The 15,641-nt window shown below is 51.9% G+C and overlaps 1 protein-coding gene across 3 annotated transcripts; it reads right to left on the minus strand.

Moving 5' to 3' along the window:
• Positions 1-1,975: 1,975 nt before the first annotated feature.
• PIGO (phosphatidylinositol glycan anchor biosynthesis class O) lies at positions 1,976-15,612 on the minus strand. 3 transcript variants are annotated; one of them, XM_062620399.1, is made up of 10 exons: positions 15,071-15,610; positions 13,588-13,731; positions 11,199-11,322; positions 10,053-10,212; positions 9,440-9,613; positions 6,008-7,580; positions 5,298-5,501; positions 4,786-4,988; positions 3,946-4,016; positions 1,976-3,348 (listed from the first exon to the last, which is right to left on the minus strand). In XM_062620399.1, exons 1-10 carry the CDS (start codon positions 15,561-15,563, stop codon positions 3,228-3,230), a joined length of 3,267 nt encoding a protein of 1,088 aa, XP_062476383.1. In that variant the 5' UTR covers positions 15,564-15,610; the 3' UTR covers positions 1,976-3,227. The 3 variants fall into 3 exon arrangements, 2 of the variants coding, with proteins under 2 accessions (XP_062476383.1, XP_062476384.1); XR_009965181.1 differs by lacking the exon at positions 1,976-3,348 and adding an exon at positions 4,114-4,451 and having other exon boundaries at positions 15,071-15,612; XM_062620400.1 differs by lacking the exons at positions 1,976-3,348; positions 3,946-4,016 and having other exon boundaries at positions 4,812-4,992; positions 15,071-15,612.
• Between the last annotated feature and the right edge of the window lie 29 nt (positions 15,613-15,641).

The following is a 15,641-nucleotide window of genomic DNA, read 5'->3' on the forward strand; positions in this document are numbered from 1 at the left end:
GTGGCAGCTTTTGGTTGCCATTTTCCATGCGGCATAAATGAGACACAACTGATCCCAGACCCATGCCAGGACTATGGGACACACCACCCCAGTGGAGCTCTCCCTGCCCAGCAAAGGAGCACACACACCACCTGCAAAAGCCCAAAGTGCAGCAGGTTTGTGGAGTGTACAATGGAAACAGTGCTGCTGAGCATGAGGACGATACATCCCCTGCACACTTAGACAAGGGACACAAGGACCAGAACAAACCGTCTGGAAGAGCTGCTCCAGGAGACAGCCAGCAGGGTTCAATGACTAAAACAGTCAATGAAAGAAAGCAAGAGCATCTCCAGCCCTTGGAAAACTTGTCTTCTCAAATCTGAATTCTTTGGTGTTGTAGCCAGTCTGCCCTGGACAAGCAGCCAGCACTCCTTGGCATCCCTACAGTGACAAGAATGTAGACTCATAGAATGGTTTGGGTTGGAAAGCACCTTGAGATCATCTAGTTCCAACCCCCCTGCCATGGGCAGGGACACCTCACACTAAACCATGCCACCCAAGGCTCTGTCCCCCTCCCCCAACACATCTAGTTTAAAGCATCCTTGACCAGTCTGGCAAGCCTCCTACCAAAACCACCCCCTTCGTCCACCAGCCTCCAATAGACCTGGCTTCCCAAATCGAGTCCCATGTTCTAAATGCCCAAACCCCTGACTATGGCACCACTGTTCTAACCATTTGTTAACCTGGCAAATCCACCTAGCCTTTTTAAGGTCCTTCCCTTTATCCTGAAGAATTGATGAAAAGACTGTCTGAGCTCCAGAGCCCCTAACCACCTCTCCAAGGGCTCTGTAGTCCTTCTTAATGTTCTCCAGGCTACTGCCATCTATATCGCTAGCACAAATGTAGTAAAAGCTTTGTTATTGCAAATTTTCTGAGTCGAGATGAATGTGTGTGTCTTCTGCTGTCCCCGCTGCTCCACCCTGTGGCCATAAATCCCCGCAGGCAGAGAATTATGGGGAGACAGAGAGGATTCCCAAGCGCCTGCTGAGTGCTGTGACCACAAACGATGAGCAGGGGAAGGCTCAGCAGCATTATGGTGATCACTGGAAGAGGAACTAGTCCCAGAAATGGCCCAGAAGAAAGCCCAAGGGCCTCGGTAGCAGCTGTGGGGACATCAGAGGCCAATTCTACAGCATTAGTGACCATAATGTTTTCTGCCAGCACAAAGGCATCCAAGGCAGCAAACTCCTGACCAGGTTATGAGGTTACAAGACCTATTTGGGATCCAGCCTTGGGGTTTAGCAACATGTATTATCTAGACTAACTTCACATCAGATGGAAATTTACTGGGTAGCCGCTAGCTCCATCCCCTTCCTCCTCTCCACACCGATGCACCCCTCACCCATCAGCATGGTCCCTCAGCACCAAGAACCATACAGGCACCAAGAAGTCACAGTATACAGCAAACCACCTATTTTTAAGGGTGGGACTCTAAGCCTCTCTTGTCTGTGGGCTGATTTGTTCCTGCCCTCTCCAGCTTCCCCACTGTGCAGCCCAGGGAGTCATGCCATCTACAAGACAGTCCCTGGTTGTGTTGGGTGAAATGATGCAGGGGAGATGTGAGGCTGAGGTGGAACAGCACAGCCAGCAGATCAGGAGGCCAGGCAGTGGAAACTGAAGCCCAAAGTCAGAGCAGTTTAAGGCTCCTTGAAATCTCACTCTAAAGCCTGAGCAAGCATATTGCAGGGGTTAAAATACAAGGGCTGTCTGCCCTCAAAAGACATTTTCCACAGTGACCGGGCACCTGGGTGTAATGGCAAGAGCTGAAATGATGAGAGAGGTGCCGTGACACCTTCCCCAGGACACTGCAGGAACCTGTAACTCCAGGAAGAGCCTGGAGTTATGCTATCAGTCTGCAGTGAGGAACTCAGACAGGGGCAGTGACAGTGCAAGAGTTAAAAACCAAATGGGATCAGAACAAAAATTAGCACAGGAATCCCAGGCAAGCAGTACTCAGCTCTTTCCAGAGCAAAAAGAGACTGAAGTTTTCATAGCACCAATTAATGTCACACAGTGGATCAGGGCAGTAAGGATTTCCAGCTCCCATCAAAACTGCAGGGGGAACTTAGCTGGGATGTGTCCAGAAAGCATGGTCACTGTCCTCAGTCTTTGCTCATGAAGATACACACTGAGCAGCTAAGGGCGGGTTTGGGGTAGCTCACTTGTGGCATGAAGTCCCATGCAGAACACTGAGGTCAAGAGTGAGATAAGCACCAGACACTGGAGCTCATGCCAAGGCCACTCCTGCCATTGGGACAACTACTCCAGACTCCCCTTTCCTTCTGACCAGACCCAATAAGGGGATGAGCCAATGTTCTGTCACTGCATCTTAATTGTTCACAATCAACAACTGGCATTCAGCAGCACAAGCTCAGGAAGACATCGGAAGCCCTGGCTGCACAGCCTAGCCCATGGGGACACCAAGAGGCCGAGACCACAAGTGCAGAGTTCCTCGGTCATGGACAGAGTTCTCCCGGCTACCACTCCCTAACAAGCTAAGCCTGCTTCAGGCTGTATGAGGTAGCCCAGAGCACTCCCAAGTGTCCTCCCTGTGGCTGAGGAAGGAAAATGGGAGTGAGTGTAGGGCAGGAGGGGCCTCACTACAGAGCAACCAACTCACTTTACAGAGGAGCAGCTGTCAGTGAGACCCCAGGAACTCTGTGCACGTGTAACCGTGTGCGCTTTGCTTCCAGCATGAAAACTGAGCATGTGAAGAGAAGTGGTGGCTGAAGAACCTTCTTTCTCCTCCCAACCTCCTCTCCCCTTGTCAGCAGGCCCCTTTCCCATGAATCACTGTCTCTGCACAGGCACAGTGACACCTTGCTGACCACTGAAGCTGCACAATGGGTACAGTTGTCAGGAAAGTAGCAGCAAGACCCCCCACCCCCCCACTGGTGTTTCTCCAGAGAAGCACTTCTTGGGCTCCTGCAGCAGAGTCCTCCTGCTGCCAACGAACACCCATTGAGAGCTCTGACCTCCACTGCTGAGAAACACCATCATGACGAGCGGGCAACAGTTGGCTCCAGTCCTTTTGTGCAGCGCTGAGGCAGGGAGCTGGGGATAAACCCTGTCTGCTGTCGGCAGGCACTCATACCTGCTGGCTCATGGATCCTTCCCAGCCCCAGGAAGGAAAGGAGACAACCACAGCCTCGGCTGATGAGCAGGTTGGGTTCCCCACATCTCCAACGCTACCTGAGCTGAATCTGGCTGAACCAGGTGCTGACAGCACAGTCCACACGCATCACCAGGGAGATCCCCAGCAAGAGGCAGATGCTGCTCACCACAAAGCCCAGTGACTCAAAGAGGAACCTGCAGGTACAACAGATGCAGTAAGGGTATGGCAGCTGAACTGCCTGCAAAGACAGGCTGCTACCCTCATTCCCAGCAGGCTGGTTATCCTGAAAGTGAGAGGCTGGTAGAACCCCAGCCCCTAAAACACGAATTACATTCACTCCCCAGCAATTGCTGCCTGCAAGCTGTAAGCCAAGCATGCCTCTAATTTAGAGGCCATTCAGGACAACACCCAGGTGGGCTTCTTAATTGCTCAGAGGTTAAGTCCACCCAACACAAATCTATTAGGTTTACTAGTTTAGCATTTCTGAGTTTACCATTTTTGGTCTGGTATCCCTGCCTTTGGCTCTCTGCCCTGAATATTCTTAGCTTCCAGGTGGGTTCTGTATGTCTTTGGAAATCAAGATAAGGAGAGAAATTTCCAGGCTCTAGTTCAAGTCCAGCTTCTGAACTTGAAGCAGGAATTAGTTAAGGACAGTCCTGTAGCCTCTGCTTAGGCAGGAAGAGTCAGAAGACCGATCACAGGGTCTCTTCCAGCATACTGTCTATGAACTCTAGTCAAGACATCAGGGATAGAAGCCCTAACCCAGCATCAGAGCAACTCCTGGGACTTACTTGGGGGCAAAGACCTTCCAGACCATGAGATGCCTCCTGAGAATCATAGCTGCACAAACACAGGCCAGAAGCTGTAGGGGAGATCATGAAAAACAAATTACAGATTACCCTGGAGAGACCTCCTGGGCCCTCTGTTCACATCTAAAGGTTCTACTAAACTGTGCACACCAGAAATAAGCATCCCAAACAGAATTCCCTTCCATTGTGTCTTCAAGTCAGGAAACAGAAGCAGTTTGAGGCACACGCAGGCCCTCCTGAGGCCAGACTGGGACAGTACAGAGGAGGACTCACACTGGGGCTAACCTGACCCAGTATTTCACTCAGAGGAACAGTCCTGCTCTCTGCTACAGGGCCTGACCCCTCCCCTGCACTGTGTCTGGTCTGGACATACAGGAAAATAATTTGAAGAGCTAAATCCCAGAAAGTTATTGGCTTCTTTCACAGGATTAGATTTCTGGTGTTTAGCCCCCATATCACCACAGCACAGGATCAAATGAAAACCAGAGCTGGAATAAAATAGATAGGCATGGTGGGGAAGAGAGGGAGCAGGATTACAACCCTGCAGTTTCTGAACAGACGCTCCCCCTCTGAGCAGACAGGTATGAAAAGCAGCTTAATCTGCATTGTGGCTTCTGTGCTGGAGCCCTTCTCAAAGCACAGAGCAAATGGCATGGTTGAAAAGAGGACCTGTGCAGCTGCCCTTCCACCAGACATGTCACCCTTAGGCCTGTCTGTGCCCTGCCTGACCCCTTTCCCTCATCAGAGGGCCCCACAATTCCCACAGCACACCAGTGTCCTGTTAGACAGCCTTCTCTGCAGCCTTCCCACCTCTGTCCATACCTGTGCCCCAAGGACAAAGAGGTACTTCAGCCCCAGCTGCAGCAGAGCAGTGGAGAACTTCTCTGGGGACTCCCGCAGCCTCATCTCCATCATGTGCTCCTCCATCTCCTGCAGTCCCTCTCGGGCTTCCTTCTTGGGCTTCTTCTTCTGCAAGCTGGGCATCTCACACACAAAGGGCCAAAGCAGGAGCAGAGGGCAGCCAACTACCTCAAGGACAAAGGCACATGAAGTTACTCAAGCCCAGGAGGTAAGGAGCAGTCTAGGCTCTGCCATCATGCCCTGGACGTGCAGGAAGCATATACCCCAGCTCCAGTTTGCTGTTCAGGCATAACTGCATGGAGGCTGCAGGCCACGGGCATCTTTGTGGCCCCAGAAGGGGACAGTGAAGATACTGCTGTTCAGCTGGTGCTGGAGCCTTCATCGCCTCGTGCTCAGCCTGCAGGCCTCCAGACAAGGCAAAGCAGTGAACCGTGTCTGCTCAGGCTCAACAGCCCAGGAAGAAAGTGATTTACCTGCAAAGAGGATATGGGAGGCAAAGGTGTTGGCGCCCACCAGGACAGCAGGCAGGAGGTTGGTGCTGTGGTCAAGGTGGAAGCCCACAAAAGCTGCATTCCAATGGATGGCTGGGAAGACGGGTTGGTGGCCTGTGGAATAGAAGAACTGGGAAGCAGCAAGGAGCCAGGAGATGACTGCATACCAGGGCACAGAAAAAGGCTCTGAGAGACAAAAAAAAAATAAAAAGGGAGGGGGTAGAAAGATCAACACTGAGGAACAAGACAGATCCATAGCAAAAATAAACAGCTATTGACTTTTCTTCTAGGTTCCTTTTCCACGCTGTCTCCTTTGAAGACAGAAACCAGTAACGCTCCCACCACAGATACAGTGAAAGGCCACGCATGCCTCTGCTTCCCTCTGCTGGAACCAGTCAGCAACAGTGGGGTTTGATGCCTGCTTGCACTCTGGGGAGAAGGAATAGGTATAGAGCCCCCTTCCCTGACACAAGGGACAACTCCTCTTCCTGCATTATGTCCCTGCTGCATGCATCTCTGCTAGAGGATTGAAGCAGCTCCAATACAGCTAGGAGGATCCCTGAGGATCAGTGTAACACCACCCCCCAAGAGCAGACTGGACCCTGCTGCTCCTGCTGGAAATAAGACACAGTCACAGCAGATAAGGCCCCGGCTCTCATACCCAGAGGATGCTCTACTGAGCCCTGACTCACCAGCATCTCCAGCAAGGCCTCTGGCACGCGTGTGGATGTGCAGCAGCACGAAGGCCTCCAGGAAGAGGAGCAGAAAGGCAAGACTCAGCCGCTCACTGTGCAGAAGCATCAGAAGGAAGCCCAGTAGGGTGAGTGCTATGACCAGGGCTGCTGAATACACGCTGCCCAACCCATATGCTGCGATAGTGGTCCTGCAGCTGCCCCGCTCCAGGCGGCTCTTCTGAGACTCCTGCATCCTCTTGTAGATCTGAGGGATGACGTGGAGGAAGTCCACTTCAGAGCTAGGAACTCCCAGGTACGGAGTGATGATGGATCCTGCCGACTCCCATGTGTCCTTTGCAAACACTGTCATCGGATTGCACAACAGGAGCAGCAGCCCCACGGATGCTAGCCCATAGACAGCCCATGGAAAGACAAGAACTGCCACTTGCACCAGCTCCTGCAGCTTACCTAGAGAGTCATCAGCGCTGGAGACAACTGCCCAGTAGCAGGCAATGCAGAGGACCACCAGTGGGAAACCCCAGCGCACAAAGAGCACAAGGGGGTCTGAGCTGTTGAGGTTGCCATAGTGTCGCAGCCAGCTCCGCACTGCATAGACCAGCCCGGCCAGCAAGGCCACACACAGGAGGTAGAAGAGGTTCTTGGCCCGTGTATTTTTCAGGCTGGCAAGCGGGGAGAGGAAAAGAGAAGGCCGGCACTGAGGAATTTCTTCTCGGCACTGGTGGAAGAAACCAGAGAGGCGCACGCAGACCAGGAGCATGGCCACAAGGCACAGCAGGTACCACATCTCTCGCCGGTAAGAACTAAAGCCAAGGACCTGCTGCTTGGGGCCTTCTGGTACAGTCAGGCGGCCATCCCAGTGGAGCTTCCCTATTAGCAGCATCACCAACGAGGCCAGCAGGAATGGGGCCACCCGGGCCTCGGCCACGACAAAGCTATCGGAGAACATGGCTCCACAGCGGAAGAGCAGAATGCCCATGGGGAATACCAGCCCCAGCCAGGCTCGCAGCCTCTGCCTTAGACCAACGCTGGCCAAAGGTGGCTGACTGCCCACCAAAAGGCCTCGCTTGGGATGCCGACCCCACCAGTGCCAGAAAAATCCCATCTGAGAAGCAGCGGCTGTGCACGAGGACACCAGGAGGAGATCCGGCCCCTCCTGGGTGAAGACATGGGCCAGCCCAAGCAGAACAGCCACCACAAGGCCCCAGAGCAGTGGGTACAGGAGGCAGCTGCGGTAGAAGGAGTCTGATGATGCAGCCAGCTCTGCAGCCATGTAGCAGAGCAAGCAGGAAGCAGCAATAAGGGTGCAGCCCCCCACCATACGCAGGGAGTTGAAGCGGGCCCAGGATTGGGTGCACACAGCCCGTGCCTCCCGCAGGTAGAGCTGGAAGCGACTGATGAGACTTCCCAGCCTGGACTCTAGCTCTGGAGGCACCAACGTTGCCCCCTGCACCTGGTCCAAGAGCTGAGTGTGCTCCTCCACAGCGCCAGAGAAGAGCTCCTGCAGGCGCTGGAGCTGCTCTGCTGGCAGGTCCTGAGCCACCAGTGAGTAGGACTGCAGGAAGCGGTCCACCTGTGGGAGAGGACACAGGGTTAGATAGGGACACTGGGAATGGGATTCACTGCCTTACACAGACCCCTTCAGAATGGAAACAGGCCCTCTATGCTGTCCCCTGCAGGAACAGACCTAGCTCCAGCTGCATTACCCAGAGGTGGTCACCTATATCCAGGATATTACTGGCAGGAACACAGTCCCTCTGGCAAAGTGACATCCCTCTCAATTGAAGTATCCACGCCAACAGCCAAACTGGCTCCTCTCAGTTCTTCACTTGCAGGGTTACCTCTGGTAACGTTGGGCATCACCAAGGGCTTTTACACAGTCTTTGTATAGGTCCCGCAAAACTTTGAGTCATTACTAGCCATTAGTCTGCACTCAGTGTTGATCTTATTTTGTTTGCTGAGGATAGATATCAAATTAAAGAGCTTGTAGTGGATCAAATCAAACTGTTCCCCCTTCTTCAATACAGGCACATTAACACACTGTAGTATAGTCTAAGGAAAGTTTGTTTTGTTTCCTTCTCCTTTCAAGAAGACAGCAGTAAAGGCAGCTATGACCCCAAAGTCATAAAAAAAGTCTTACAAAGGCATTACCAGGGCAGGGTGTTCTTACAAACATCCAGCTGCATAACAGTAGATCTGCTCAAGCCCAAAAATGCACCCAGGTCTTCACATGCCTTACAGCTGCCTCGGAGCACAGACAGAATCAATCTGTTCCTGTCCATGAATGGCAAATGTATGCACCAGCTCTCTTGCAGGCCTGCACGACCTCCCTGGTATGCAAAATCTTCTTCAACACCAACATGATCGAGCCAGAAACCTCAAATGAGTGCAAGTATTTAAGCAGGCAGACTGGATAACAATTAATTTATACCTGATGATAATCAATATCCTCAGTAACATAAACTATCACCTCCAAATGACAAAGCACTCTGCTGACCTATAAATACATAGAAGAGAGGCTGCACATTTCTTTCTTCCCATCAGCAGCCATATCCTCTCCTCACTGACTTGCACCAGTGGTGTACACCTGGCACACTGAGAAGCTGGCTGGAGGAGTTATTCTTGTGCTCCTTGCAATCCAGGAGTCCTTCCAAGGCACACTGGCACTTTGCTGACATGTGGTCTGCAACACGTGTGGCAAATCTGGTTCCGAGGCATGCTGAGAGCCACAAGACAGCCCTCACGTCCTCCATGGAGGCTCTGGCTTTCCCTGGCACGTGGCCTGCTTCATTGCCTGGACTTCTTTTACACCTGGTACAGTCACTCTCAAATTTTGTCATTCAGCTTTTGGGGTTCTGTATTTTGTTGTGCTTGCTGTTAACTGTTCTTTCCCTATCCCACTTTACTGTCACGTTACATGGTTCGTATTTAGTTACTGTTCTCCTTTTGCCACTGATCTAGAATAGCTAACCCTGTTTCTCCTCCAGAACTGAAGCAGCATCAAAACACCCATTTATGCTTCTGAATCCCCATTAATGAGACTTGCCTCTAGTCATCTTCAGTCTTGAGGAACCAGCCTCTCCACCAGCCTCCCCAGTTACCAAATCCACCTCCTACTACTGGAAACCAACCCTCATCCTGAAGTGAATGCCACTTTCACTGGCAGTATTTTCCTCACCACTGCACTGAACACCAAGCACTAAAAGGGTATACCTCAATGGGTTTACTAAATGGGTATCTCATTTTTCTGTTTGGAAAATGGTGCCACTTTTTACTGAAGAAAACACCTCAAAAAGGTAACTCTTCAAAGTAAGTTCTCCATACAGGTAACACCATGTCACTGCCCCACCTCCACCAAACAGAAGAGGTTTGGCCTTAAGCAACCATTCCTTCCCCTCTCTGGTACAATGGGAGACCTGCTGTAGGGCGTACCTGCTTGGCGTTGATATGATAGACTGAGAGCTGCTGCAAGGCTGCAGACATAGTGTCGCCGTCCCCAGAGAACATCTCAGCCATCACCTCCCCTATGTTACTGTAGGGGATGGGCACACCCAGCAGCAGGGCCACAGTGGGCACCAGGTTCACCTGGGGAATGGCCTCGGGCTCCTGGAGAGACAGGGGAGGAATCAGAAATTCAGGAATCACACAGCAACACAGCTTTTCACTTGGGCTGGAGGGTGATAGGGAAGATAATCCGCTCTTCAGAGGGGAATCTGGGGAAGCCAGGAGTGGAAAACGCAGAGGCAGGCAGAAGCTCTGGAATCCCCAAGGGCCCTGTGGAGGGGAGGTCTCTGGCTATGGCCTTGGCTGTCTAACAGCTCACCTGGCCTCACCTCAAAACCCCTCAGAGCCTGAACACAGGTCCTAAACCCTTTACCCACCTGCATCCTTTGTCAGCTCTTCCACTGTTCTCCTAGGTAAGGTGACAGACTCCTCTCAACCTAAACAATCCCACTAGAACCACTATGCTCTGTAACCCCAGGATGCAGTTTTCACCCCGGATGCCACCTCAGGCAGTGACCACTAAGCATCAGCTTCTTCTCACCTCTGGAGGGCCAGTGGCAAATAGGGGTGTTCTGCTGTACACAAACAGTGCTGCATTCACTTCCTTCTCGCTCTCGCCACCATGGTCTCCGGTCTCCGTCATGCCATGGTCCCCAGCCACCAGAAGAAGGGTGTCATTCCCCAGGTGATCCACCAAGGACCTGTCACCAGGATAAGGCAGGTTAGCTCCTACCTCGGCACAGGCCCAAAGAGCCCAAGTAAGAGACGACATATGCCCACCAAATCTGCCTGCACCACAGAGGTGAAGTCCACAAAAAGACATGGGGAAAACTAGGTGCTGATGCAGAGCTGTAACTGAGCCAAGTACAAGGGCAACAGATACTTTAAAACCAAACTGGAAATGCAGAGCCCTGAGCCAGAGGGGACTGATCTTGCTTCGGCCCCAGTGAATGGCAGCTGATTCCTCAGTGCCTTCAGGGATTGTGACAAAACACAATTCAAAAGAAGGATTCCCAACAGGAATGAATTTTAGGCTGCTTCTATTTGGGTCCTATATATTGCTTCATGTTGTGTGAACAATCTCTTACTTTTAAGGAAAAAAGGGGGGATTTGTCCCTCAAGTATGCTGTAGGCATGCACTCTCAGGTGCAGAAGGGCAAGTTACCTGCTCCTTGTAACATCAAAAATTAAAGCAGTCCTCAGAGTTGACAGCTGCAGCATTTTGAGCTGAGGCATGGCTGTGTGATCAGGATTTCTGCCCTCTGACCACAGAGGTGCAGATCATGGGCCTGCGAGTAAATGCAGCATTCCCAAGCCAGGGCTCTCCAGCTGATTCTCAAACAATAGCCAGCCTCAATGTGACAGTCTCCATTTCAGAAATCGAAGGAGTGACACTCAGCCATACTGCAGCTGCACCACCACCTGATGGTTTGGTTGAGAACCAAAGCTCCAAGGCCTGAATACAGCCTTACCTCTGAAACCAAACCTCTTATGAACACGTGTCTATGCAACCAAGATTGCGCCACAGCTGGGGTTTCAGCTGCCACTGGTCAAAGCCATTCTCCTTGTAAGAGGCACAGTAAGCATTCCCTGTTGCCCTCTGCATCCATAAATCCCCTAGGAAGACCCCACCAGCCTGCTTGAAGGAAGAGGCCAGCTGGCAACCCCGCACCACTGCACCGATCACCTGAGCATCTCATTCATCTGAGTGAGCTTCTTTGCCATTTCAGGATGGTCAGGCCCATGTTTGTGTCCACAGTGGTCCACGCCGAGGAAGTGAGCAATCAGCATGTCCCATTCACCACTGTCCACTGCAGAACAAGAGCACCCTTATCACATGCTAGCCTTGGGTTCAGAACAGGCTCTATGCTTGGATCCTCTCATCAGAGCTTTCTGGTTGCCTCTGGAAACTGCTATTTCTTCCCCTCCTGCCATTGTCACACCCAGCTCTCAAGCAGATGGATGCAGGTTTTAAGAGGCACACTCTTGGTCTGCAGGTGCCAAGCAATACCGCAGGGAGTTCAACGCCCAGCACTGCCCCAGTATCCACGGGTTTTATTCACCATCCTGCAGTAGCAGAATGGCCCAAGTCACATTGAAACACCCTTAACTCAAACACCCACAAACTGTGCTAAACCAAAGGGATGGTCAGAAAAAAGAGAACCCAGAACACCAGTCCTCGCCTGGAGATACTTCAAGTTGGACTCATCAACATGCCCCTCTGCATCCCAGTCAGGATATGGACGCAGAACACCAGCCAACGCCCTTCATAGCTAGAAAGTTACTCCAGCCTCTCCAGGAAAGTTACTCCTGCTTCAGGGCTCTGACATATGAAAACCAGCATATTTGTAGTTAAACAATGAATACAGAACCACAAAGCACAAGGACACCTCTGAGAAAGGCCACTGCACCCTTCATTCACTTACATTCATACATAGAGAAGGCAAAGAGCATTCCCCTGGGTCCCAGAATCTCAGAGAGGAGTCTGAAATCACCTAAAATTCACAAACCAACCTCACATGTCACCTTCCTCCCAGGACTAGGAGCTATCCATGCTCTGCTGACAGCAGTACTGTGCCCCAACATCCTGGCTGCATTTCCCAGAGCACTGTGTGCCTGCCTGGGCAACCCACATGTCAAAGCTAAGCTGCTCCTCCTGCTTCATCTTGGCAGTGTGTATCTAGGACAGATGCAGATGCCTAACCTCATCCCATCAAGCTGCACCCTCGCTCAAATGGAGGAAAGGTATTTACAGGAACAGTTTACAGGCCCAAAAAGCTGGCTTATCAGCTAGAGTACTATAATTCTCAGGCAGCAGTGTGTGATCGCCCAGTGCCACTTCGTAATAGGAAAAAATCATCAGCCCTACCCTAAACTTGCAGCAGGACCCCCATATAAATGAAAAAAATACCATAAAATGATTTGGGTTGGAAGGGGCCTTAAAGCTCATCCAGTTCCAACCCCCTGCCGTGGGCAGGGACAGCTACCACTAGAGCAGGTTGCTCCAAGCCCTGTCCAACCTGGCCTTGAACACTGCCAGGGATGGGGCAGCCACAGCTTCTCTGGGTAATCTGTGTGTCATGGTTTAAGCCCAGCCGGTAACTCAGAACCACGCAGTCGTTCACTCACCCCTTCCCTTCTTCCTCCCCCCCACTCTCGGAGGGATGGGGAGGGGAATCGAAAGAATCTAAATCCCACAGGTTAAGAACAGTCCAGTAACTAAGGTATAACACAAACCACTACTGCTACCACCAATAATAATAATAAGGGAAATAACAAGGGAAGAGAATACAACCGCTCTCCGCTCACCGACCGATATTCAGCCCGACCGAGCAGTGATCTGGCTCTTCCAGTTAACTGCCCCCAGTTTGTATACTGTGCATGACGTGCTGTGGTATGGAATACCTCTTTGGCTAGTTTGGGTCAGGGGTCCTGTCTCTGCTCCCTCCTGGCTTCCTGTGCCCCTCCTCCCTGGCAGAGTATGACAGACTGAAAAGTCCTTGATCAGAGTAAACATTACTGGGTAACAGCTAAAAACATTGGTCTTATCAGTGTTGTTCTCACGCTGAAATTCAAAACCACAGCACTGCACCAGCTACTAAGAAGGAGAAAAATGACTGCTACTGCTGAACTCAGGACACTGCACCAAGGCATCACCACTGTCATAGGTAAGAACTTTGTCCTAACACCTCACCTCAATCTCCCCTCTGTCAGGCTAAAGCCATTCCCCCTTGTCCTGTTACTACCTGCCCTTGTCAAAAGCCCCTCTCCAGATTCCTTGTCGGCCTCTTCTAGATACTAGAGGACTGTTACAAAGTCTTCCTGAAGCCTTCTCTTCTCCAGGATGAGCAACCCCAACACTCTTAGCCTTTCTTCATGGGAGAGGTGCTCCAGCCCTGTGACTGTTTTCGTGGCACACATTGCCAGGTCATAGTGACCTTCTTGTTAACCAACACCCTAAGTGCTTCTCCTCAGGACTGCTCTCAACCCAGTCTCCACTCAGCCTGTATTTGTGCTTGGGATTTCCCTGACCCAGGTACAGCACTTAACCAGGACTTGGGGAAAGAGCTGCTTACCAGTTGGATACAGATGCTGCAGGATCCCATCATCCACAGTGTGAAGATCCTTCACATTAAAAGAAGGGAAGAAATACGAGCGGAAAAACTTCTCTGGGAAGAGTCCTTCCCAAGTGTCATCACCCATGAAAACCACTCTTCTTCCTGAGTTAGCAAGAAAGGAATTAATGAGACCAGGAAGCTTACCCAAGTCATGCTGTTATCCAACCTAGTGCAAAGAGCCTGGGCAGATCCAGGTCAGGGCCTGGAGCACTGGCTCCTCTTCAACACACACTCAAAAGTGACCTAAAATTAAAATGACCATCTGGCTGATGATAAATGAGTTTGAATAGAGGCAGCAACCAGCCCTGTTTCTGAGCCTAACAGGGCTCCCCACACCAAGTCCACTTGCACCAAATCCACCTCTGACACATCACCCCAACAGAAAGACCAGTGGGTTGAACAGGTCAGGAAGCAGGCCTGTTAGTACAGTACCTGCTTACCCTAACACAGCACTTAGGAAGGTTCAGCATGAAGCAGACAAACCCTTGCTCAAGGCCCCCCTGCACACCACAAGGCAGTAGATAACCACTGACAGGGGGTGAGCAGAAGCCATGAGCCCTGCCTCCAGCTTATACTACTACGGTGGTGGGTTTTCCTACACAAAAAAGAGAAGGCAAAACCACTGGTCCTTCCCACTGCCCTCGCTCTGCTTGCTCTGCCTGCTACTACCAAACCCTCCACATTTCCACGCAGCCTCCCTGGCCTGGGAGAAGAACTATTTCCTGCAAGCTGCTGCTCTTGTATGACAAGGTCTGCCTCTGGTTTTCAACTTGAATGATTTGCTCAGTTTGGCCTTCTCGCTTGCACACAGGGTAGGGGATAACCCAGCCATGTTACTTCATCCCAAGCACTAGTATTTGTGTCACTCTGACCCCTGGAAGGAAATCTCTGGGGATAACACTGTGTCCCATTCCCTTCTCTCTGTTCCATTGTTCTAACTTAACAAGCCTTTTACAGCTCCACTAAGCACCAAACACCACAGAAAATGCAATGAGGTTGCTGCCCAACAGCCACACGCAGCCAGCCAGGCCGGCTTGTGCCTGAAGGACAGCCCCACAGCACATGCCTCCTCATAGGCACCAGCTCCTCCCTCATAGTGCAGCTCACCTGAATGCAAACATGACACGACTGCCCTTGGCTTAGTGCAGCCACTCGTGGAGGTGACCTTGTGGCAGTCGCCATCAGCACAGCCACTTTCACCTGCTTTCTCATCATCTTTGAAGATGATGAAGCCATGGTCCTAACTCCTTCCTACTCTCAGTACAAGATGGAGAAACCCCGACTACATGATTACTGTCATCTGAGTAGGGCTAAAGAGTTAGCTGATAGGGTGGAGGTGTTGTGAGCAGCTTCCTTCAAAGGAGAGTGGAATAAAGGTCCTGTGTGAGCACTGGCCAGTGATCTGCCCTGTTCCCGTGGGCCACAGCTCCTGCTCACCTACCGTTCTGCACTAGCTGTGCCAGCAGATTGTCCTCCTGGATTGCATAGGTGGCAAAGTTGCTTCCCACATCGATGAAAGTGGGAAGTGACCCGGTGGTGAGGCCCTTGATGCGCTGCATGGTGGCAGTGGGGGGATCTGCTCGGAAGCGGTAGAGACGGGCATGGCGGGGCTGGGAGATTATGAGGTGGTGCAGGAAACTCAGCTTGTTCTCGTAGGGCAGCGGGCTGGCTTTGGCTGGGTTGAAGCGGGCAAACTCGAAGCGTAGGGCATCAATGATGACAAGCACGGCCTTGGAGAAGCGCTGGGGTGCCCAGCAGGAGCCCGGTGGGAGGCTCTGTCTCTGCCAGGGTGGCGGCAGCAGCGGGTCAGAGCAGGAGCTGCTGCTGGCAAGCTCGATGCGGGTGAGCAGGAAGCCGCTCATGAAGAGCCCGATGCCAGCAAAGAAAAGAAGGCAGACCCAGGCCAGGAACAGCAGCACTGGCCACCGATGCATCCTAAGGGGAGGACAAGCAGGCTTGGGCCTGGCACCACCCCCGCCACTTCCCAACCTGAGACCCCAGCTTCACCGCAT

This window comes from Pezoporus occidentalis, unplaced genomic scaffold (genome assembly GCF_034315485.1).
Source record: "Pezoporus occidentalis ecotype Australia unplaced genomic scaffold, CSIRO_AGI_Poc_V1 ctg220, whole genome shotgun sequence".
NCBI classification, from domain to species: domain Eukaryota; kingdom Metazoa; phylum Chordata; class Aves; order Psittaciformes; family Psittacidae; genus Pezoporus; species Pezoporus occidentalis.